The 25447-nt window shown below is 41.4% G+C and overlaps 1 protein-coding gene across 4 annotated transcripts in view; it reads right to left on the reverse strand.

Annotated features, from left to right (window-relative positions):
- The window catches only part of THADA (THADA armadillo repeat containing), a 629866-nt gene that overhangs the window by 16502 nt on the left and 587917 nt on the right, over positions 1–25447 (reverse strand). For 2 of the 4 annotated variants that reach the window (XM_077282380.1, XM_077282383.1), the window contains exon 37: positions 13467–13532. The exons of the other annotated variants lie outside the window; for them this stretch is intronic. In XM_077282380.1, the coding sequence (XP_077138495.1) occupies positions 13467–13532 (66 nt within the window). The remainder of the gene's footprint in view (positions 1–13466; positions 13533–25447) is intronic. 4 annotated transcript variants of the gene reach the window in all.

Consider the following 25447-nt stretch of genomic DNA (forward strand, 5'->3'; position numbering starts at 1 on the left):
TGCATACGGGACTTCTCCTGTGCTGCACCTATTCTGTGAAACTCGCTACCCCAGATCATTGTACTTTTCTTCTAACATGAAAAAAATCCTAACCCGCGTTCATGGATCATAGATAACTAGTGATGAGCACACTCGGGTGATCTCCGAGTATTTGTTAGTGCTAGAGATTTTGTTTTCCTCACCTCAGCTGCATGATTTACGGCTGCTAGACAGCCTGAACACATGTGGGAATTCCCTAACAAACAGGCAATCCTCACATGTATTCAGCCTGTCTAGCAGCTGTAAATCATTCAGCTGTGGCAACGAAAACTAAATCTCAGAGCACATCCAAATACTCGGAGACTACCCGAGCAACGAGTACACTCGCTCATCACTAAAGATAACCTGACTGGTCACAAATATCTCCACTTTGTGCCATAAACTCTACATTATACCAGTGTCGGCTCAATTACCAGTCGGTACCAGTGTCCATGAGTGTACTTATTGTATAATACTACAAAAAAAAATACAATAAAATACATAAACGCAGAATGAACTTTATTAGAAATTGGTTACAAACATGTGGAATTGGAAATGGTGCCATATGCAAGGAAACAGCAAGGGGCAAGACGTCAGCAGGTTGGCAGCAGGAAGCATAAATAATAATAAAGGCGTAGGTAGATGTAGGGGATGAAAATAGAGACCTGTCCAAAAAGAGTATGTAATGTAATGCACCACAAACTCAACCATATACTACATGTCTCCAAAAGAAGGGCATGTGATAGCAATAGGTGTTTGGGAAGTACGATAGCTGATTATTTCATGCAGTTAAATATTGTCTTTTATGCATTTTTTTTAGTTAAAGAGGTTATCTGGGATTATTTTGACTTTTTACTATGGGCCTAAGAACTAACAGTAGGTAGTTGCTACCAACCTGACTGTTGTGCCCGACGCCAATCTCTTGCCAGCACAGACATTCTGCGGCATCCGCTGACATCATATTGACAAAGCAGCGGCTTCTCTTCCACTCAGCTCTGTTGATGGGGTGTGACTGCTGACGTCATTCACAGCTGGCTCCCCGCAGTTAGCAACTACCTACTTGTTAGTTTTTAGGCCCATAGTAAAAAAAAATAAAATCGTTCTGGATAACCCCTTTACAGCCTTGGACTGTTGTTGAAGAAAGAAGACATTCCTGATCCTTCCCTATCCACCATAATTACCCTCACCTCCCTTTTCCCACCTCTCCCTAACCCACTCCCCATCCCCCTTCTGCCGCCGAGCACTGATCAGTACTTGCTCCCTTGATTTTTGGCAGTTGGTTTGTGTGACCTGCAGCCGCTGAGCACTGATCAGTGACACCAGTCACTGATTAGCATCCATGCTCACTCTTTTCCATGACTTTTTGGTCCCTGTCTATCCCCCCCTTTTGCACCACCTCAGTGCGTGTGTCCGGCAGCCACTGATCACTGATCGGCACTTGTGCTAGCTGTTTTCCAGGACTTTTTCCCTAATTTCCTCCCCTTTGCATAACTGTGCGTGCGTACTACAGCTATCGAGAGATGGTCGATGACTGACCAGCCTCCGGTTGTTAGCTTTTTTTTTGTATTAAAAAAGAACTGAATAAAAAATAATTTAGATTACTTCCAGAACTGAAGGTGCTCGTAATGTACCAGGCCAATATTTCCCCAGTAAGGTTCCTCAAACCTCAAAGAAAGGAAGGTCGCAAAACAGGTGCAGAGTGTGTTGCAGAAGGGAAATACACAAGTACACCATTTGGCTATGCGACTCCTGCACCAACAAGCGTGACCTGTATATAAAAGAATGCTTCAGACTGTACAACACTTCCATGGACTACTAAATTCATTTCTGACTTACATATCTCATGTATGCCAACCTGACGTACACTACTCATCTCATTTATGACAACCTAACGTACAACGTACACTACACAAGTCACGTATGCCAACCTGATGCACTCTACACAATTTACATATGCCACCACATTATAAAATTTACATAACAGGAAAACACTAGATCAATTCCAATATATGGTCACTTCTGGGGGGGTTCTACAGGTTAGGCACATCGAGGTCTCTCCAAACTTGACAGGATTCCCGCAGACTATTTAATCAAATTCTGCATTCCAAAAAGTCACTCCTTCCCTTCTGAGCCCTGCCGTGCTCCCAAACAGTAGTTTTCTCCTACATGTGAAGTATCAGCAGTGTAGTCAGGAGAAATTGCATACATTTTGTGGTCCATTTTCTCCTGTTACCCTTGTGAAAATAATAAAAAAATTGGGTCTAAAACAACATTTTTATGAAAAAAATGTGATTTTTTTTTTCACAGCTCAACGTTATAAATTTTTGTAAAGCACCTGGGAGCTGAAGGTGCTCACCACACTTCTAGATAAGTTCCTTGAGGGGTCAGGTTTCCAAAATGGGGTCTCATGTGGGGGTTTCCACTGTCTAGGCACAACAGAAGCTCCCCAAACACAACATGGTGTCCACTCTCGATTCCAGCCAATTTTGCATTCAATAAGTCACCGATGCTCCTTCCCTTCCGTCAATAAGTCACCGATGCTCCTTCCCTTCCGTGCGCACAACAGTAGATTTCCACCACATATGAGATATCGCCATGCTCATTAGAAATTGAACAACAAATTTTGGGGTCTAAATAAAAATTATTTTTGTAAAAAATGTAAATGTTCATTTTTTCCATCCATATTGCTTCAGTTTCTGTGAAGCACCTGAAGGGTTAATGAACTTCTTGAATGTGGTTTTGAGCACCTTGAGGGGTGCAGTTTTTAGTATGGTGTCACTTTTGGGTATTTTCTGTCATATAGACCCCTCAAAGTGACTTCAAATGTGATGTGGTCCCTTAAAAAATGTTTTTGTGATTTTTTTTGGAAAAATGAGAAGTCACTGGTCAACTTTTAACCCTTGTATCCACCTAATAATAAAAGAAAATGTTTCAAAAATTGGGCTAATGTAAAGTAGACATGTGGGAAATGTTACTTATGACAATGACTGATTTAAGGGCATAAAAATTAAAAGTTTGAAAATTGCGACATTTTCTTAAAATTTCTGATTTTTTTTTTTTTTTTTTTAGAAATAAACGCAAGTCATATCGAACAAATTTTTACCACTCATGAAGTACAATATGTCACGAAAAAAATAATTCAGAATCAGTGGGATCTGTTGAAGCGTTCTAGAGTTACTATCGCATAAAACGACACTGGTCAGATTTGTAAAATTTGGCTTGGTCATGAAGGTGAAAACAGGCTTCGGAGGTAAGCACAAAATGACTGTTCAAACTAAGCACAGCAGCTCGGTGCACGCTTAGTGAGACCAAACAGTTTAGTACCTCTTCCCACCTACCGTCTTTTCCATCTATCTCCACCGTCCTCTGGCTCCTGATAAGAGGAGAGCAGAGATAGATGAAAAGCAAGAGGGTGAGAAGAGTCGCTGAACCGCTCCACCACACCAGGAGTGCACCTGTGCTTGGTTTGAACAGTTGTTTTTTGCTGATAGACTCCCTTTAGATAAAAAAAAAAAATATGCATGACAGCCTTACTCCGACTGCAATATATACAACATACTGCAAACAATCCAGATTAAATATGGATATACAGTCACTATAACCAAGCCATGCCAGCACACACTGAACTGGGGGTCTTCACCTCCATGAGTCCTGATATGTTTTCTGGATCATTCACCTTTTTGCTTTATATTTCTCAGTAATGAAGAGAAGATTTCACATGTTTACTGCTATATCCAGTCTACACAGAAATGTTGGTCAGCAAATATTTGTTTTAAAAGTCCAAAGCGCAGAAGCAAAAGTCCAGGGAGAGTGCAACATGTGGGTTAAAGGGAACCTGTCACCTCCTAAAAAAGCCATTTACCTGCAGACATAGCACGTAAATACTGAACGTGTGAACGTGGCCTTATATTGAGGTTTGGCATGAGAAAACAAACATGTGAGAGGACTATACGTAAACTACCAGTGAAGACATCACTGTTACATTTCTGAATGAAAGAGAACCTGTCAGAAACTTTTACCCCCTCCCCAAACCATTAATGTTTGTGTAACCCTTTAAAAGATAAGCCAGTGGATCCCTTTATGATCCCAAAAGCCTTGCTCCAGCAGAGTGAAATTCCATATATATACGTATCTGGAAGTGCACTGGGTGTGACGATGCACTTCCAGCCTCTCAGTCTCATGATGTCTTCCCAGCCTAGAAGTCCTCCACTGGTTGAGTGACAGATCATTTTCTCCGACACATGAGCCACTAATCTGTCAATCATCAGCCAACCAGCTAGGTAGGAAATACTGCGAGGGGCGGAGGATCTGGAAGTGCATCATCACTCCCCAACGCACTTTTAGATACATGTATACCGAACTTCATAACACTAATTCTTGCTGCTGGAGAAGAAAATCACAAATCTATCCAGGAGTTTCATACTTGGAACCACCGCCTTCCTCATCAAACAAACATGTTATACAGCAAACATAAGCAGGATTGTCCTTTTTTATGAGGTCTTCTCCTACTATCGCTTGTTGTCTTTGCTGGAATCCAAAAGCAAACGTTCACTCTCCCTGCAGCACCTCCGCAGCCAAAATGATGCGTTACAGTGCCCATGAAAAATTAGTGGTGTTTTGCATAAAGCACAAATATGTTGGGTCCTCCAGATAGAAAGATGCCATTTGCAATCGCTCTGTTCCTTGGTAGCTCCTGAATTATTAAATGTCAGTTTCTTCAATTGTGCAGAAACTCCCCAACTCCTAAAGGGTTCAATAACTTATTTTTTTAGCACATATATACATTTTATAAATATCTATCTTTACAATTTTTACCTCTTTTAGGTGACAAGGTAAATGCTTATATTACGGTTGGCTTTTATTACATTCTGGCACTTCAAAGTAACATGGTACAGCGTGAAATGAATAGGACAAATTTCTTTCTGAGAACAGGCTACTGTTGAGTTTCTGAGCCGGGCGGAAATTAATCAAGACAAGCTTTCTTTTTAATTTCCCTGTTCATGGTAGAAGAAACATATTTTCACAGCATGTGTACATGTGCGTACACGAACGGCTCCGAGAATCTCATCTATCACTGGGTTGATGTTGGAAAGGTGCGAAATATTATGTTTCCTCATTGAAGAGCCATCCTCATCTTGAGGGGTATAGTTTTCTTAGCGTGAACGATAAAAGGGGTATTCATTTAAAGCGCGACCACACCGGCACTGCTGAAGTGACAACATACCGTAGGGAGAGACTGTCCACAGGATATCCACACGCCTAGAAATAATATATGGAAGCAATGCAGAGGTTATAAACACTTTGTACAATGCCTGTTATTGAGTTCCGGGAGGTGCTCGAATATGGTGTTATCTGAGCATCTTCGAGTGCTAACCGAGTGTCTTCGGCGTGCTCGAAAAGTATGTTCGAGTCCCTGCGGATTCATGTGTCGTGGCTGTTGGACAGCCTCTACACATGCCTTGATTGCCTGTTGGTTAGACAATCCATGCATGTGTTGGGGCTGTCCAACATCCACGAGACATGCAGGCGAAGGAATCGAACATATTATTCGAGCACACTGAAGACACTCGCACCCGAGCATGCTCGCCTTATACAAGCACGTTCACTCATCACTAATTGTAAGTCATAGTTTTGGTCTTAAGCAGGTTTCACACATCTGTGTTTAAAGGTCTGTGTGCACGTAACGGCCACGGTATATGCCTATAAGGCTGTTGAGGTCAGGTCACAAGACATATGGCTGCTCTCGTGCATAGCAGTCCGTACTTGGACTGCAAGACACAGGTGTGTGAAACCTACTGATTTTGGATGATTTTTATGTGGGGTCCTCCTGACTCCCTGACGAAAGATGGAAGAAATGAGGACTGGACAGTTGTATTATCGCTAATCCTATTACTCTCGAGAATATAAAGCCTGTCTAGGTGACCTAATTACTCCTGAGAACACATATACGCTCGGTCAAGCTTAGGGTGCATGAGCATAAGGTTGGCTGGGAGAGATTGCAGGCAGCAGGTATCTATGGCCAATCTAAGAATCTCAATGACACAGAGTCAATATATTTACAGATTGATCTATAAGTCAATGAGAAAATATTCAGTATGACTTGAATTTTTATCCTTAGGAGTCCAGTAGGTCGTCCTGTCCAGTGGTCGGTCCTACTCACGGATTGACAACTTACCCTGTGCATACTGTTAAGGTGGTGAACCACGAATTTTAGGAACACCCACAAGACTCCTAAGGAGAGAAATACAATTCACCCTGAATAATTTTCTCACAAACCTGTACAGCAATCTGCCCAGCTCATCCTGCTCTGTAGCACGCTGCTGACAGATAGGACTTCATGTACAACCTGTCAGACTTGGACTAAAGATCGTAGATGTCAGAAATGTATTGCCTACAAAAAGTGGATGTTTTCATAAGGAGTAAATAAAGTGCTGATTTTTTATTTTATTTTTTTTTAACAGAAGAAAATGAGTGACTGTTTTAACTTTGGATCTACTTCATAGTTTTCTTTTAAGGTATAACATTGTATATGAAGTGTCTTTTAAAGGGGTATGTACAGGCTTGGGGCAAAATTTTGAAGCCAAGACTGCCGAATTATGTTAGCATTCGCACATTGTCACGATACCCCAATATTGCCCGTGTCCTGATTTAGCAGCCACAAAGCATGAATGCAGACTTTTGTCTCAAGGCTAGACAACCGCTTTAGAAGCTTTTATGTTACTGACTTGATTCATGATGAGTTCATAGGGCTGGAGAAGCGGCAGAAACACTCGCTCCTGTGATAAAACAGGCAGGGTAAGGTGTTACCTAAAAAAGCAGCAGAAGCGAGCCCCTGCTGTTTCTTCTGTAAATTCTCTTATCATATGTAACTTACTATCTCCCCGGCCTGGATCTGTAGTATGTGCTGACCATGAACACGAGAAGCTCTACATGGTCGGGCAAATAGCAGTACATAGCAGGGGCACATTTATAAGATTATCTCAGCACAGGAGCATTTTTTTTAACACATCCAATTGTAGAACTCATTATTATTCTGTCTACCTATAGGGGGGTCTGCCTTATACTGGGAGGAAAATATAGGTTCTAGCTCCTTAAAAGACAATCTTCTTTATTGAATCATTATTAAAAGTACACGTGGTAACATGCTCTCCCTAGATGAATGCCATGACACGGACAACGCGTTTCGATCAGAACGATCTTTGTCAAAGCCATACTGATATCCTTATTCAACCGTCTATATAGAGGGAATTCACCAATGGTATTCCACATTGTCATCACATGACATATTGAAAAAGGTCCTCAATGCAATAAAAACAAAAATTAACAAACGAAATACATTTGACAATTAGCAATAATGTAACATTAATTCATTGCGTTTATTTAATCCACCAGGGAATCTGGTATCCTAGGCCCCCTCCTCTTCTCTTTGTATACTGCCCCTATTGGACAAACAATCAGTAGATTTGGTTTCCAGTACCATCTCTATGCTGATGACACCCAATTATACACTTCTTCTCCTGTTATCACGCCGACCTTTTTAGAAAACACCAGTGATTGTCTTACCGCTGTCTCTAACATCATGTACTCCCTCTATCTGAAACTGAACCTGTCAAAAACTGAACTCCTCGTGTTTTCTCCCTCTATTAACCTACCTTTGCCTGACATTGCCATCTCCGTGTGCGGTTCCACCATTACTCCAAAGCAACATGCCCGCTGCCTTGGGGTCATCCTTGATTCCGAGCTTTCATTCACCCCCCACATCCGATCACTGGCTCGCTCTTCTTATCTGCATCTCAAAAACATTTCTAGAATTCGCCCTTTTCTTACTTTTGACTCTGCAAAAACTCTTACTGTCTCACTTATTCATTCTCGTCTTGACTATTGTAACTCTCTACTAATCGGCCTCCCTCTTACCAAACTCTCCCCTCTCCAATCTGTCCTGAATGCTGCTGCCAGGATCATATTCCTCACCAACCGTTACACCAATGCCTCTACCTTGTGCCAGTCATTACACTGGTTACCCATCCACTCCAGAATCCAGTACAAAACTACTACCCTCATCCACAAAGCACTCCATGGCTCAGCACCACCCTACATCTCCTCTCTGGTCTCAGTCTACCTCCCTACCGGTGCCCTCCGCTCCGCTAATGACCTCAGGTTAGCATCCTCAATAATCAGAACCTCCCACTCCCGTCTCCAAGACTTTACACGTGCTGCGCCGATTCTTTGGAATGCACTACCCAGGTTAATACGATTAATCCCTAATCCCCACAGTTTTAAGCGCACCCTAAAAACTCATTTGGTCAGACTGGCCTACCGCCTCAAAGCATTAACCTAACTATCCCTGTGTGGCTTATTAAAAAAAACAAAACAAAACATAATCAGGTTCCTCGCATCGTGTTCTCATACACTTTATGCAGTTAATAGCCCTCTGTGTCTGTACTGCTACATACTTAGGCAGTTAACTGGTTCATGCAGCTTTACATGAACACCCGAGCCTTACACTATGGCTGGTCCAAATAACTAAAGCAATTGTTACCATCCACCTCTTGTGTCTCCCCTTTTCCTCATAGTTTGTAAGCTTGCGAGCAGGGCCCTCATTCCTCCTGGTATCTGTTTTGAACTGTGATTTCTGTTATGCTGTAATGTCTATTGTCTGTACAAGTCCCCTCTATAATTTGTAAAGCGCTGCGGAATATGTTGGCGCTATATAAATAAAAATTATTATTATTATTCTGAGATCTATTGATTGAAGTGTACTTTGTTCCTGGCACAACCACTTTAACACTGGCAGCTGTGGGATCCCCAGAAATCATCATAAGTAAAACAATTCTCACAAGGGTATACTATGTATGCCCAGAAATGAAGAAATAATCCATTTATGTCTACAAGATATGCCATAAATGTCTGATTTCTTGAGAATGCGTTGTTCCGCTATGAAGGCAGAGGTAGATTCACACGTGTGTCTCTCTCTTTATTCACTTTTATGGGGTTGCTGAAAAAAAGAGCCAGGCGAGCATTCTTGGCAATTTTCAGAGCTATAAATAAGAAAGCCAAGCATGAAAAACCACTCCTGCTCAGTGGTACCAGTAGGAAAAAGATAAGGATATCCAGATGTTTTTTGGTTAAAAAAAAAAATTTCAAACATTTTTAATTTGTAATATAAAAGAACATTCCCAGTACTATAGAAAAAGATATGAATGTGAGAACTTTTAAACGGAATCCCAGTCCTTACTCATAGATCAGAACTCTTACAGAAAAAAATGGACGTGCATGCCCAAGTCTTCATTCGTGGAAAGCCGAGGCACAATGCTTCCCACTCCTGCCATTACAAATTTCCATTCCCACATGAAATACTTTTCACCATTTTATATGTAATTTGTTTGAAAATTGATCATAATATACGTTTTTTTTAATTACGGTAAATAGTTTTGCTCAAAAGATTTTCCATTTTTCAAAAACTAAGATAATATCTTTATTGGAATCGACTCTGATATGTTCCTGCGGTCTGCATCCATAATATAATGACAGAGTCTCCTCTCTGCGCTGACAGTCAATGCTGCAGACAATCCATTCCCATGGAGGCTTAAATTAGAAATAAACTGCACAAATCGCTCTTTATAGGGAATGCAGACATCAGATTTATGAAGTATTACATGTGGTTTCTGCATTATTGTCATTGTGGTCCCGGCTCTCCAATTATATAGTCCAGAGGTGGCTTACAGCCAAAGATATTCCCCAGTCGTAAGAAATTAGGCGACCTCCGTATAAGTACAATATCCTTTAAAACAAGGACTGGATGGATTTCCTATATTAATTCTCTTGAAGTATTTGTTTGTTTCCACTAGGGATGTCATAGAAAATTATACAAGATGAGGTTCCTCCCGGGCTGCAGCCTCTGTTCTGTGACACTGTAGTGTCTAACATGCGTTTGGCCCCCATCCCGACCCCCTCGCTGTGACCTTCTTTCTTTCTCAGAGATCTGCAATTTCCTGCAGGATCTTCAGTTTTATTTTCAGACACTACTTGTCTGTCCACAGTGCCTTCTTCATATTCAGTGTTCCCCTGAGGGACATTTATCAGGAGCTCCTAATCTGAAGTTTCCATCAATCTAGATTATTGTTAGGGTGGATATATATCTATATATATAATGTTTTATAGACCGTGATCAGCATAAATTAGTACACCTTAAAGAACTGCCAGAAAACCTTTGTTTCCTTTCAGTATCAACATTTGTATGGGACACAATAGTACAAAATATTCCCACAAATGTGGGCCAAATGAAAGTAAATTTGTTAATTTGCACACCAAAAAAGTAATTTTTTTTAAACAAATTCATTCAAGACCATGTCCAAATATGAGTACACCCCAATGACAGTCTTAGTAGCAAAGCTAAAGTTTTGACTACAAAATTGAACAAGAACTCAAACACAGATTAGTCTAATTATTTCTAAAATAGGTGTCCAGTAAACAGTTGACTATAGAAGGGTGTTACTTAACAAAAGAAAACCACTTCCCATTTCATGTTGTCACCAATGGTACCACATGGAAGAGAAATGTCACAAGACCGGAGAAAGAAAATCTTTTTTTTTTTTTTACACAAGAGAGGTGAAGGCTATAAAAAGATCAGCAAAGTTTTACTGATCAGCCAGAATACTGGAGCAAAAGTGATTCAAAAATATAACAAAGATGGAACTGAAACCATCTCACAGAGAAGTCCAGGCCGACCAAGAACGTTAAAAGAGGAGCGTCTTCTGGAGAAAAGTTTCAAACAAAATCAATATCCAAGCTTACGGCAGTTAGCTAACGAAATAGAAAGCCAAAGCGGGGTGAATATTTTCCGTGATACTATACAGCATACACTTCAGAGGGATGGCATGAATGGGTGTTATCCACAAGAAAGTATCTCCTGAAGCTTATGCATAAAAAAAAGTCCACCTAAAATTTGCCAGGGCACATGATGAAAAATATGAAGACTATTTGGATTCTATATCATGAGAAAAGATAGATGTATGTTTTTGGAACTGATGGCTTCAAAACTGTATTATGTTGAAAAGGAGAGGAGTACTAATAAAAATGCATGGTGCCTACAGTGAAGCATGGTGATGTTAGTGTTCTTATGTGGGGCTGCATGACTGCTGCTGCTACATGTTGGGATCATGAATTGACAGATCTGCTGCTCTATATTGAAAGAGAAAATACTACCATCACTATGTGCCCTTGGAAGACGTGTACATTTCCAAAATAACAATGATCCAAAACACACATCTAAGGTCATTGTTGCATTTCTGAAGAGGGTGAAAGTGATTCAGTGGCCAAGTGTCTCCTGATTTGAACCCAGTAAAACACCTATGCGGAATTCTCAAGATGTCCTCACTCTCCATCAAGTGTCCAAGCTCTAAAAGAGGTTCTTGAAGAATAGAAAAAGACAAGTGTTGCAATATGTCGCCAACTTGTTCATTCCATGTGATGTCCTTAGAAATCATGGAGGTCATACAAAGTATAAGACGTAGTAGTTTTTGATGTGGGATGTACTCTTTTTTTTTTTTTGCATAAACCAATTTGAGAAAAAATGAAGATTTTGTAATGAAAGTTATGTTACTAACCTTACTTTCATGTTATCGGTTAAATAAAAGTTTTATATAACTCGGTCTTGTCTAAATTTTGGAAATTGTTCTTGAGGTCAGTGAGATGTACGTTATAGCCAAAATATCTAAAATATAGAGAATTTAAGAATTTTGGATATGTACAGTAACTGATAGTTCCCTATGAACAGTTGCATGCACTTAAATGGGTTTTCCTAGAATAAATATTTAGTGTCCGATCACCGAGGATCCAACCTCTGGAATGGAGCGTATAAAGTTTGTTGGAGTAACGGAGATAGCCAAATGCTGTAACTTAGACAAGTGCTAACTTTCAATTCTGGAGAAAACCCCTTTAAAAGTTTTGTCAGTCCTTGTTCATATGCCCTTTGGTCCCTATTATATTTGCTCGGAAAGAGAGGTGCTATGAAGAATGGCTTTGGAGGACTCGACCATTTACTACATGGTTACCCATTCATTTGAAAATGGCTTTGTGAGGGTTGACCTTTAGTGGCAGGACCCAGTGATGATTATTCAACATGTGGTTCTTAAGGAGTCAACAAGTGATCAAAAACAATACAATTTGCAGCGAATAGACATCAACTTTGCTTAGAGTCAAAGGCCAAGATATGGCTAGGTACGAGGCAGATAATGCACAAGTACTAGAAAAGGATATGGTCGGGATGTAGGCTGAGATAAGAAAAATGCTAACAACATCCAGTGGCAGAAGTAACTGAAAGCCGAACGTGGACTGAGAAAGCAGGAGGATAGTCAAAAGACAGGGGCTAAGCCATCAAGAAGGAATGTAGAGGACTAGAGAACAAGACCATCATGTAGCTTATTAACCCAAGAAGACTGATGGGCAGCAAAGACCTGGCCCTGGATCGATGAGTATCCGTCATCTATTACCTAAAAGTAGCCAGGTAATACACCAGGAAGACTGGCAGGCATGTATGATATCTGCCAATCCAAGCATGAAGATTTATGGGATGCAGCCAAATATCTTAGCGACATTGAAGCCTATAACCTTCCCGGCGGCCAGTTTGAGATGAAGGGGTCAGTATATTGTGGGAGTAAACACATGACTAGAAAGAAAACATGTATAGGGATATATAATCTGTATTCTCTCCAACCCATGATCCAACATGAAAGGAAGGCATGCTCAAGTGCTATCGTAGAGGGAGTATATTGATCCAGCTGGACTGATTATTGTACGGCGTTTTGCCCATCAGATTATCACTGGTTACAAGACAGGACACCAATACATGTGAACAGAAGAAAGAAAATCCCTGGCAGACATCAAAGAGCGCAATTAATTTTGCTCATTAGAATAAATTTGGCTGCACAACACTGTTTGAACTGACCCTTGTTGCTGCCTTATCTTGGGCTGGCAGCAGAACAAAAAAACAGGTCCAGGCATTATGGACGGGACCTTTGGCAATGTAAATCCTGACCTCTCCTACTGGCCTTGGTACAATCAGTTACTCTGTGTTTTTCAGTACTTTATCGGGGAGAGAGCTGGCAAGACACGGCCTGTTGCTGCTTTGAAAAGGGGAGAAGATAAAAAAAATAAAAAGTACCGTAGTTTGTAAAATATTTACATACCAGACCTTTTATTTATTTGACGGCTGGGGCTTTGTTCTGAGGATCTGCTCCCCACACCCTCATGTATGATTATTTACAGCACAATAAACTGCTCATTGTTTAGATAAATACGACTTATAATTTTGCCTCGCTGGCAAAGGCCCAACATGCAATTAGGAAACCGGAGCTGCTCGGAGAATTCTTTAGTTTCAGCATTCTTTGATACTGCTCTTTTGCAGAACACTCATCTACATTGTTCTGTCCTGTGTCCCCATGACTCACCCCTGAAGTGCGGTATGATGGGAGTTTCGGATCGTCTGCAAGCTTGGTTAAATTGAGCATATCCAACTTTAGGGGAAAAAAAAAAGGCCATGGTTAAATTAGAGTACACTATTCGAATGGCAAAGACAAGCCGCACCAAGTCTGATGCAATGTACCTGAGCAATCCAATAAGGTCTGGGGTAAAATGACTCCTCGTGGAACATGTTCATAATTTTGGTAAAAATCATTAAAGAAAAAAACAAAAAAAAAAGTCTGCAGTAGTGTCACTGTTGTCCGTAGGCTGCATCTGATATTAGTTAAGATCTATGGTCAGGACATAGATCTCCCCGAGAATCTGCCTCCAGAGCTTATTTTACATGAAAGGAGGTGATACCAGTGTGAGACATGAAGGTCAGGAGAGCAGACTGTCAGTCGCTACATGTCTCACACTGGCAACACCTCCTTTCATGTAAAATTATCTCTAGGTAGATTTTTAGGTCTTGGATATTAGCAGCTCATTCGCATATATAGAAAATGTGGATTTCTTGAGAATAAGACATCGGATCGCAGATATCAAGGGATCATTTTATTCAACTTTCTATGGTGTACATGCTTATATAGACGGGTTAGGAGGATTTTATCCATAAAGACAGATTCCCTATAACAACAGAACGCTGAGATCCGCCATAGCTGATACTTCCTGCGACGGAGCGGGATGCGCCTGCCTTTGAAGTTACTAGCACTCTAGAACAGCATGTAACACTTGCGATAATTTGCAAACAGCAGATAAATACAGTACTAGCGACCTATGATAAAGACCCAGGACGGGTCGAAACGTCTTACATTTTGTGTCGTTTCTACTCTTTTGAATTTATGCTTATCCAATTGGATTTACTTCTCATTTTTGTATATACACCTTGTATAAATCACCTTGAATTTGATACCTTGAGAGTGCAGTGGATATCTTCTACAAGGACGTATTAGGTTTACAGCCTACTGTCCCAGCGCCACCCTTACTATTGCTGAGTGACCATTTTATATTATTATAACTGATATTATCACTGCTGAAAAAGCCCCCATCGACATGCAATTGGGTTTTGCCTATATCACCCCACTGGAATATGACAAAATCTGCAACAGAAGCTTTAATGTAGATGAGAACTTATCCTAGAATAAATGCCCACATACATATTACACTAAAGTTGGCCAAAGCCAATGGGATCGTCTGACAGTGTAATGTGTATGGGAGCCTCTAACTTTTCCCCGACAGTTGATGTTGGAGGAAAGAAAGACCTGACCTATTGGATTTCCAATGGCCAATCCTTTTGTTCTGTGGGAGCTAAGCCACTGCTAGAAGAATCTGGCAGCGGCTCTTTCAAAGAACACAGGGACATTTGTTCGAGGGTGGACAAGAGTTCCTGTGTATGGGAGAATAGGGCGAGATAGCTGCCAATCGATGGCTATCTAACATGTATGAGGGGCTTAAGATTGGGCATCATAGTGCAATGTGTAGAGGAGCCTATGGGTCTAGATCAGCGTTTCCCAAACTCCAGTCCTCGCGGCCCCCAACATGTCATGTTTTCAGGATTTCCTTAGTATTTCACAGGTGATGGAAGTATTATCAGGGCATCAGGAATTCTCTCACATGTGCAACACTATGGAAATCCTGAAAACATGACCTGTTGGGGACCGCGAGGACTGGAGTTTGGGAAGCACTGGTCTAGGGAATGAGTCACTGCTGCAATCTCTGTACATCCATTACTGCACCAGAATATTTTGCACATGTCTTCATGTGGTTAGCTTTGCAGCGCTGGAGTCCTGGGTTCGAATCCCACCAAGGACAACATCTGCAAGGAGTTTGTATGTTCTCTCCGTGTTTGCGTGGGTTTCCTCCGGGTTCTCCGGTTTCGTCCCACATTCCAAAGACATACTGATAGGGAATTTAGATTGTGAGCCCCATCGGGGACAGCGATGATAATGTGTGCAAACTGTAAAGCGCTGCGGAATATGTTAGCGCTATATAAAAATAAAGATTATTATTATTAATTTCCAGTACATATTCTGCTCTTTTCTAGTCTTTCATCTAATGAAACCCTTAGTAATAAATGCCTACAGTCAAAATATATAAGGGAAACCCCCAACCTACAGCGAGCCCCCACTCTCCAATCTCACATTAGCAGCTTCTCTTTGATGCAATCACTTGGGAATGTACGGGCTGAAAGCGAAAGACGCCTAATTCATTGCTTTATATATTTACATACCTCTGTTAATTGAAGTTTAACTCCTTCAAGGCGTACATCCAAATATACAGCACTATGAATTGTACACATCCTTATGAAGCCCCCGTTTGTTTTGAGCACATGGGAACCACATGATAAAACACAGTCAACAACCATCAATGTGAACATCCCCAATAATACGCTCGCCATATGTTGTGGTCATCCAGATGCTTCTTGCACTGTTGTACTGTAAAGGCAACTTCTATTACACTTTTCCACTTGGTAGCTGGGGAAAGCTGTATTTTCAGCAACCACATGTATGGGTATATAGCTCTGGATATGTGTAAAGTCGGTATGGCTGAGCTGAACTTCCAAACAGTCAGCATCTGTCCAGGACATTCATTGTGAATGAGACCAAGGAGGATCGTTAGACATTAATGACATGACGGATGCCAGGGGAAAGAGTGACTGAATGGTCAGGAGTACATTATGCTGAAACGCTGGCTGATTCTCTACATTTATTACTTAAAAATATTTAGAGAATCCGTCCTTTCCCAAACCCTGAATCTACTAACATACTGGCATATGCCCTTATCTCCAGCCTTGACTACTGCAATATCCTCATATATGGCCTCCCAGGTAACACTCTCACACCTCTCCACTCTGTCTAATTCACCTCTTTCCTCGCTATTCCTCTGGATCCAGTTCTAACTACCAACATTATCCCACAAAGCTGTCCACCCAATTGCCTCCAAGACTTCTCCCAAGCATCCCTCTTCTTCCTTCCTTCTTTGGAATTCTGTGCCCAACATGTTTGATTATTCACCACAAGAAAGGTACAGCCTATAATAACCCCTCTGTCACCTCACCACCACCAGAGTTGCTGCAACTCCCTAACTACTGTCTCCTTCCCCATTATCTTGTAGACCAGACCTGCACAATGTGGAGCCCACCAGAGGGTTTGTTGTGTTCCTGCAGGAACTGAGGAACAGCGTCTCCCTTTTACCTATATTTAAATGTATTTGCATTTTTCAGAGACACATACATTTGAATACTGTGACAAAGGGACCAGGGGCTGAGTAGGGCTCGCCAGCCTCCGCCTTAATGTCCAGCGGCATGATGAGGTCCCTCCCCGATGTCCAGCAGCATGATGAGGTCAGCAGGGTGCCGATGTCAACACACTGCTGCCGGTGCCACTCAGGCAGCATGCACCCATAAGCGCTCCATGGAGGAGAAGAAGATTAAATGTGGTATTATTTTAGTTGAGGGGACCAGGAGAGGGGAGGGTTGTGTTACTGAAAGGTCACATAATAGGGGACATTATGGGGAAATTAGGGGATTATGAAAGGGTGCATACCATAGCAGAGGACAGTGGGATGGGCGGGACTTTATGCTGAGGGGCAATGTGGAGAGAGATATGAAAAGGGACAGTTTGTGGGATAGTTTGAAGAGGGGCAGTGTGGGGGGGTATTTACAGAGGGGCAGTGGGGGGGATAGTACTCATGTATTGATGGTGGATCTGTTAGGCCGGGGTCACACATGCGTGTTTTACGGACGTAAGAGCGCAGAAACTACGTCCGTAAAACTCGCATTACATACGGCACAATTATTCTCAATGGGGCTGCTCCTATCAGCCGTATATTACGGATCCGTAATATACGGCTTTCTACAGCCGTACAAAATCGCAGCATGCTGCGTTTGTCAGCGTATTGCGCCAAAAAATCGCCAATGAAAGTCTATGGGGGCGAGAAAAATATGTATTCCACACGGACCAGCAGTGTGACTTGCGAGAAATACGCAGCGGTGTTAGTGAAAAGCCGGTAATTCAATTGCCGGCTTCTCATTTCTCCTGCACAAACCCGACAGGATATGAGACATAGTTTACATACAGTAAACCATCTCATATCCCCATTTTTTTTTGCATATTCCACACTACTAACGTTAGTAGTGTGTATGTGCAAAATTTCAGCGCTGTAGCTGCTAAAATAAAGGGTTAAATGGCGGAAAAAATTGGCGTGGGCTCCCACGCAATTTTCTCCGCCAGAATGGTAAAGCCAGTGACTGAGGGCAGATATTAATAGCCAGGAGAGGGTCCATGGTTATTGGCCCCCCCGTGGCTAAAAACATCTGCCCCCAGCCACCCCAGAAAAGGCACATCTGGAAGATGCGCCTATTCTGGCACTTGGCCACTCTCTTCCCACTCCCTGTAGCGGTGGGATATGGGGTAATGAAGGGTTAATGCCACCTTGCTATTGTAAGGTGACATTAAGCCAGATTAATAATGGAGAGGCGTCAATTATGACACCTAGCCATTATTAATCCAATTGTATGAAAGGGATAAAAAACACACACACATGATTTAAAAGTATTTTAATGAAATAAACACAGCGGTTGTTTTAATAATTTATTGCTCTCTCAATCCATTTGCAGGCCCTCGCTTGGCAAAATAATAAACGCACAAGATACATACCTTCTGATGTCCGATCACGTCCAACGAGGTAATCCATCTGAAGGGGTTAACTAATATTACAGGCACGAGCTGCAATAAACCACTCGCTCGTGCCTGTAATCCCCGGGTGCTGAAAGGAAAGCAGAGTGATCTATACTTACATTGAGTCGCGGTGATGCGCCCCTGCTGGATGTTCTCATGAACTGCAGCCTGGGAACTTTTTCCCACGCTCCAGGTCATATGAGGACATCCACCAGGGGGCGCATCACCGCGACTGAAGGAAATGTAGGTCAATGACCTACATTTCATTCGTTCGCCGGGGATTACAGGCACGGAGCACAGCTGCATTTGCAGGGCTCCTGCCTGTAAAATATTTTAACCCCTTCAGATGGATTACATCGTGGGACGTGACGGTTCAGCTGAGGGTATGTATCTTGTGCGTTTATTATTTTTCCAAGCGAGGGTGTTGCTGATGGATTGAGAGAGCAATAAATTATTAAAACAACCGCTGTGTTTATTTTATTAAAATACTTTTAAATCATGTGTGTGTGTGTGTTTTATCCCTTTCATACAATTGGATTAATAATGGATAGGTGTCATAATTGACGCCTCTCCATTATTAATCTGGCTTAATGTCACCTTACAATAGCAAGGTGGCATTAACCCTTCATTACCCCATATCCCACCGCTACAGGGAGTGGGAAGAGAGTGGCCAAGTGCCAGAATAGGCTCATCTTCAAGATGTGCCTTTTCTGGGGTGGCTGGGGGCAGATGTTTTTAGCCACGGGGGGGCCAATAACCATGGACCCTCTCCAGGCTATTAATATCTGCCGTCAGTCACTGGCTTTACCATTCTGGCGGAGAAAATTGCGCGGAAGCCCACGCCAATTTTTTCCGCCATTTAACCCTTTATTTTAGCAGCTACAGCGCTGAAATTTTGCACATACACACTACTAACATTAGTAGTGTGGAATATGCAAAAAAATGGGGATATGAGATGGTTTACTGTATGTAAACCATGTCTCATATCCTGTCGGGTTTGTGCAGGAGAAATGAATAGCCGGCAATTTAATTACCGACTTTTCACAGATATCGCGCTGAATGAAATCTAAATACAGAATATATATATATGTGTCTCAATGACATATATATATATATATATATATATATATATATATATATATATATATATACTGTATATATGTTTTAATGAACATTTGAGCACATAAATCCATTAGATGTCGGTTTTGCAAGCCTGCGCGAAAATCTCGCAGTACGGATGCCATACGGATTACATACGGAGGATGCCATGCGCAAAATACGCTGACACACCCTGCCTAGGGATCAATATTTTGGGAACATTTCTCCGTATTACGGCCGTAGTACGGACGTATAATACGTGGCGTATTGTCTTACGCCAAGTGTGACCCCAGCCTTACTGCTTCATGGCTTTGTTAGAATTTAAAAATCCTCAATTTGGAGATTTGAGATCATGAAGAGGATTTGGCGAGGTTTTGCTCCAGTTTAACTTATCATTTGTTCACACTGATTATTTTTTAGCAAAAACTGAGCAGAAGCTCTCCAAATCTTCCTCAAATACTCAAAACTTGGTTCTGGTAATGTATTAATGTACTGATGATGGTTCTGGTGTTGTATTTATGCATCATTCCATTTAGTCACTTTTGAGGACAAGCATAACATTGGATGCCGCGTTATTCCTGTAGTCAATATGTCAGAAACACAGATGGACTTCATTTTAAGGCAGTGGGGTCCGTTGGGCCATTTGGATCTGCTATATGCAGATTTGGCACAGTGCTATTCTTTTTTTGACAAACCCTTTGTGTGGTCAAAGTTCAGTGCACCTTCCCACCTTCTTGTTTTCCCTCTATCACCACACCCAAGGCTCCCTCTTCTTTGATTGACAGCTCTGGTTTTCTAAAGCCAGCTCTGGTGACCTCCAAGTATTTTTTAGTGCTCGGAGATTTAGTTTTTATTGCTACAGCTGAATGATTTATATCTGTTAGCCAGCATAAGTACATGTGGGGATTCCCTAGCAACCAGGCAACCCCCACATGTACTTATGCTGGCTAACAGATATAAATCATTCAGCTGCGGCAATAAAAACTAAATCTCCGAGCACTAAAAAATACTTGGAGGACACCTCAGCGTGCTCGGGAAATCTCGAGTAACGAGTATATTCGCTCATCACTACTTTTTACCTTTTTACAGACAAGTATTTTGACAAGTAAACCCATCATAGGCTAGTTTGGCAATCAAACATCTTGAAACCATCACTAAAAATAATCACAGCTGCTGGTCTTGGAGATACCATAACTAGACGTCTCACAAAGAACTAGTCAAGCAAGAACCGCCCTAAAGGACCTCAGCTAGCCCAGTCATGGTCTCTCCTGTCTTGTATTAAGACAAATCCATTATAAATCTACTTCCTATCTGTTGCATAAAAGAAGAAACATCAACAATAGAGAAGAATAATGTGCGGTACTACACCAAACTGATGTAGTACAGAGAATTATATTAAGTTAATCTACCAACTCCACATCCCAAGTATATTGTGCATTACTAATACATGACCCATTCCCCAAATCCCACACTTTTGTGGCCTTTGTTGCCCCTAGCATCTCAGCCATCATCCTATTCTCTTTTTTCCTTATTCTGATAACATACACAATCATGTTTTAAGGCTCGTAAATTGACTCACAGAGTAACTACCCTTAGCACTAGAAATTTTCCTTCCTTCTGGTCAGAGTTAATTTGCATACTTTTCTCAGAAAGGAAACATTGTCTAGGTGCAGAAAAACAAAGAAAAGGAGCTGCAGAATAAGGAATCCTTCACGGATGGGTGCATGCCTCAGGAGGATTGACTTAAATTGCCAAATCACCAGCAAAAAAGAAGTACCGCAATAACAGTATTACACCAAAATGGAAGAAAAGAGTGGTTTATGTAGAAGTGATACATTTCAGTTCCACTGTGGCGCCATTATCAAGCCCATATGCAGGTTATAGAATCTCTTCGTCTCCAATGCAAAATTTGTGACAAGACCCAAATTTACCATCTACTGTACAGTCTGGTGTTTTCATGTGTCTGCATTGCCTATGAGCCAGGGTCCAGTGGTAACTTCTACTTTTCTACCTTTGAGAGATTTTGTGAGAAGATTTCCTTGCAAAATACGCAATTGCATAAGCAAAATCTGAAACCCCTAAAGGTCATCACTGTTAATCATAGTCATATAAAGCTGCAGACATGCAACCAATGGTGCTCATACCGAGAACAGCTTCCTGCCAATTCTACAAATACAGTCCACTAGTTCACTGCAGCCGCAATACAGACTATGAAGTCTAATCAAATATTTTCAGAATTGTGTTCTTATAAACCATGTTACGGAGCAGATGACAACAGAAAACCCTACAAACTTCTCACAGTTCTTTCATAACTTCACACAAAAGTTCCTTGTCTTAAAAAGAAAAATGATTTCTCAATCACCGTTATTTTTGATGATCTTGTCATTGCTGCAAATGTTGCATAACGGAGCTGTGGTTTATGATTCAAGATATCTTCCTGTTTAGCCTTGGGTACAAGACCAGACTTTCATCCACTCTAAAAATATTCTGTTTGTTTTAATACGAATGATACAAACGATTGACGCGAACGGTAGAAAGATCCATGTAAGCGCAACATTTCTGAAATCCCACCTGGATCTTAGATCATCACCAAGGTTGAGTTTGGTTGAAGAATTGCAATTATGCTCTCAAATTCACGAAATGTGATCACAAGTTCTCCTACGATACATGAAATAAAGGTACAGGCTTCGTAAAATACTTCAGGACACCACAAGAAACATGTTTTATAACTGAGCCTATTATAGTGCACCTTCTCATCTCCTAACTTTAAAAAAAGGTAAAGAGTACTAAAATAAATTTTAATGATCATGGCCTACTGATAGACAGGGCCATCAAAGCTTGCAAAATTGTGACAACGTGAATTTGGCTAATTACCAGGTGACTTTTGTTACTGTAAAGAACCCCTCGACAAATGTTAACGATTTTCCTTTTCTTAGCCTCAAGAGGCTTCAACGTTATTTTTAATGTTTTGAATGTTAGGGGTTGTCCAAACTGTGTAAGTCTATGTTGTGGGTTCCTTCAAACTAGTTCCTCATGGTGGGTCCTCGTAAAATGATAAGGTGTGGCAGAGTGATGCAGAAGCTTACTCCAATGGCAATGGTGCTTCTGCCATCCTTTGTTTTCAATAAATGTTCCTCAGTGGGTAGGTCTTACTTTAGTGGGAAAAGAGATTTAGTTTGCTGAACTAAACTGGTATCTAAATAGCATGGTGAAGGCACAGTGGCTTGTTGGTACCCTGTGTTGGAAACGTTCCTGGAGCACAAGTCTGTCAAACCAGTCAGCCAGGCCCAAGTGCCTATGTCCCTGTCTTCGTCACTAAGACTTCACCTAACATATGTGGAAGACTACGGTCTACAATTAATATTTCCGCTAAAAACATCAACTTGTTAAAAAGGGTTAGGAAACGAGCAACTCCTTTATGATAGGAACTGACCCAGTTGAACCATGTTTTATTGGGAACCCATCATCTGATTTATGCTGTCCCAACTGTGAATCAGACACTGGCTGTGTTATTGCAACTGTGTCTTCCTGTTATTTTTTTTTTAATTCACATGGAATAAAGAACAAGTTTTTTTTTTATCAAGAACTTGCTGTTTGGTGCCTCTGCTTTCCTGAATTTCGATCCCCATGACCAACATTGGGAAGTGCTGTCAGTCTAGAAGGGCAAAGTGGGGAGAAGCCACCGGGAAGTTATCTCGGACTAGTTCACTGAAACACATAATACCCAGATGGCTTTTCAAAGTATGTCTTTTTCTGAAAGGCTGCAGCTTTTTAAAAGGTAAAACATAGGGTACTAGGCTGAAATAACAAAGCCAGGCTCAGATTCATGATGATCGTGGTTCGGGCAGCATGAATCAGTTGACAGGTTCCCTTTAACATTGTTTGACCTCTTATGTCTACAGAGTTATGTGTCAGACTGCTCTGTATATTACACTCCATCTTTACCCATCATCTCATAGGGTAAAAGATCACCCATACAGCTACTTTTGCTGTCACACTGAATAAGACCCACAGATTGCTGGATTTCCCTTAAGTAAACAACCCTCTCAAAAAGTTTCTGCTGCTTTCACCTATAAACCCACATCCTCAGCATTATGTGTTTTTCTTCCATGCTGTGCATGGGCTTAGCTCATCTTGGATTTTGGGGGTGACAGGTTCCCTTTAAGCTCTGCCTTGAAGCTCGCTATAGCGCCGTGATAGCCCCTCATCCCACCCAGCAAAGCTGCCTCACATAGCCGCATCATAGAATACAAAGTGCACCCCCCAGTAAGCAGTGAATCAGGATATTAGGGAGCAATGAATCCATGTAATAAAATCATGGGACAACCTCTTTAATGATTGTTCGTTCCCGTACAGTTTTTATGGGGCAAAAATTTGCTGGTGTAAACCTGCATTTATTGTGGGGACAAATGGCAAGCTTTGGAATTGGGCACCCTCAGCCGCGGCAGCTGAGGCATACCGTGAGACGTTCTCCTTAGGCGTTTATTCTCATTGCCACCAAATATTCATTTTGAGCTTTATATCGATGTTGACCAGACACCATAAATAAAAATTATTGGCACTACCGCCACCAAAATAGCAGCAAGCAAGTAGTTGAGATGTTGTTCAGCCTCCATCACTGTACCAGTATATATCTATATGGATGTCACATGGGACAACTTCTGGAAAGTTGATGATGCTGCACCAACACACTAACATCATAGAAACTGTGCCACGCTACTGGGTCTAGACTGCCCCACCAATAATGTAGAAGGTGCACCAAAGACCATTGAATAGAAGTAATTTTTTTTTTTAGCGTCTCCTTATTACGAAGCACTTTGCAATTGAGAGAAAAGTTAGGAAGGAAGGGAATAGTTATCGTAGATTGATGAAGTGATAAGATAGTTAGTCTAAAAAAAGCTTTTTAGAGCTCTCTTAAAACTCTGGATACTGAGAATTAACTAAATTGGGGTAGTGCATTCCAGAGAACTGGTGCAGCGCGAGAGAAGTCTTGGGTACAGGAGTGGTAGGTTTTGGATTATAGAGGATCTTAATGTTAGAAGATTAGCATAATTGAGAGTATGTGTAGGGTGGTAGACAGAAATGTGAATGGTACAGACTTGCACTTGAGTTGTAAACAGTGAATCTTTCTATTATTTCTATAATTCAACAATATCCCACAAGTATTTCAGAACAAAACAAAATAATAAGGATAGTTTTCAAGAACTAACCAAGTATGGTGGCAATATTCTCTCCACCAACCACAGCTCTCACAGTTCATTATAACGAATGTCCTCTCCTCTGCACTGCACAAACCAATAAAGTTCTGCCAGTCAATAAAATACGGTTGATAAAGTAAACATTGTGCTGGAAGGGTTATGGCATTAAAACAAACCAAATGTCCCCCCCCTCCCCCTGCTGCGCATTTATTAACAGCGTGCAGAAGTTCATGAGTTCAGCCATGATAAAAGGAAACCACATAATGGCAATCCTTATCTCTCAGAAAATATTGATGACTTGTATACATTATAAATATAGACTTTTATGCATTTTGCTAACTAACCCATGTGTGTACTGGAGGCACATGCAGCCATCATAAAATTGTTTTCTGGGATTCATTTTCAAAGAGAACCTTTCACCAAATTTTTCATGTTGAACTGGACACGATGTAATAGTGTCACGAGGATGCAGGGACAGAGAGGGGCGAGAAGATCACCGTCTGGCTACACGCGCACCTGCCCTGGATGGATCTGCTTTGCCTTCCAGTTAGCTGTGCAGATTTCCCTTGTTCTGGTGTTTCAAGGGTTAAACAGTTCTGTTTGTCTCTTAGAGCTAACTGTCCTGAGTTACCTCAGCTGTTCTGAGTTTGTTACTCCCCTCTTGGTGTTACCCTTCTATTTATCGCCCTTTTTGGTTTACGTCACCATTCCTCTCCCACAATTCCTTATTCTGGGTGAGCTGATAGTGATTGCTGTTTTCTTTACCCTTCTCTGTCTCCCTTTGTGTCTGTATTATAGAGCAGGTCTGGCGTTCCTGCTGCCCTGCGTACTAGCCAGTGCCATACTTAGGGCTAGACAGGTATTAGGAATGTGATCGCCGCACAGGGTGAAAGAACCCATCTGGGAATGTCAGGTTTGCGCAGGGAAAAATTCAGTGGCGCCGCTTTAATCTTTCTCTAGTTGCAGTGCCTTCCTTCCCATCCGTTTCGCCATGCA

The sequence above is a fragment of the Ranitomeya variabilis genome, chromosome 2 (genome assembly GCF_051348905.1).
Source record: "Ranitomeya variabilis isolate aRanVar5 chromosome 2, aRanVar5.hap1, whole genome shotgun sequence".
Lineage (NCBI taxonomy): Eukaryota > Metazoa > Chordata > Amphibia > Anura > Dendrobatidae > Ranitomeya > Ranitomeya variabilis.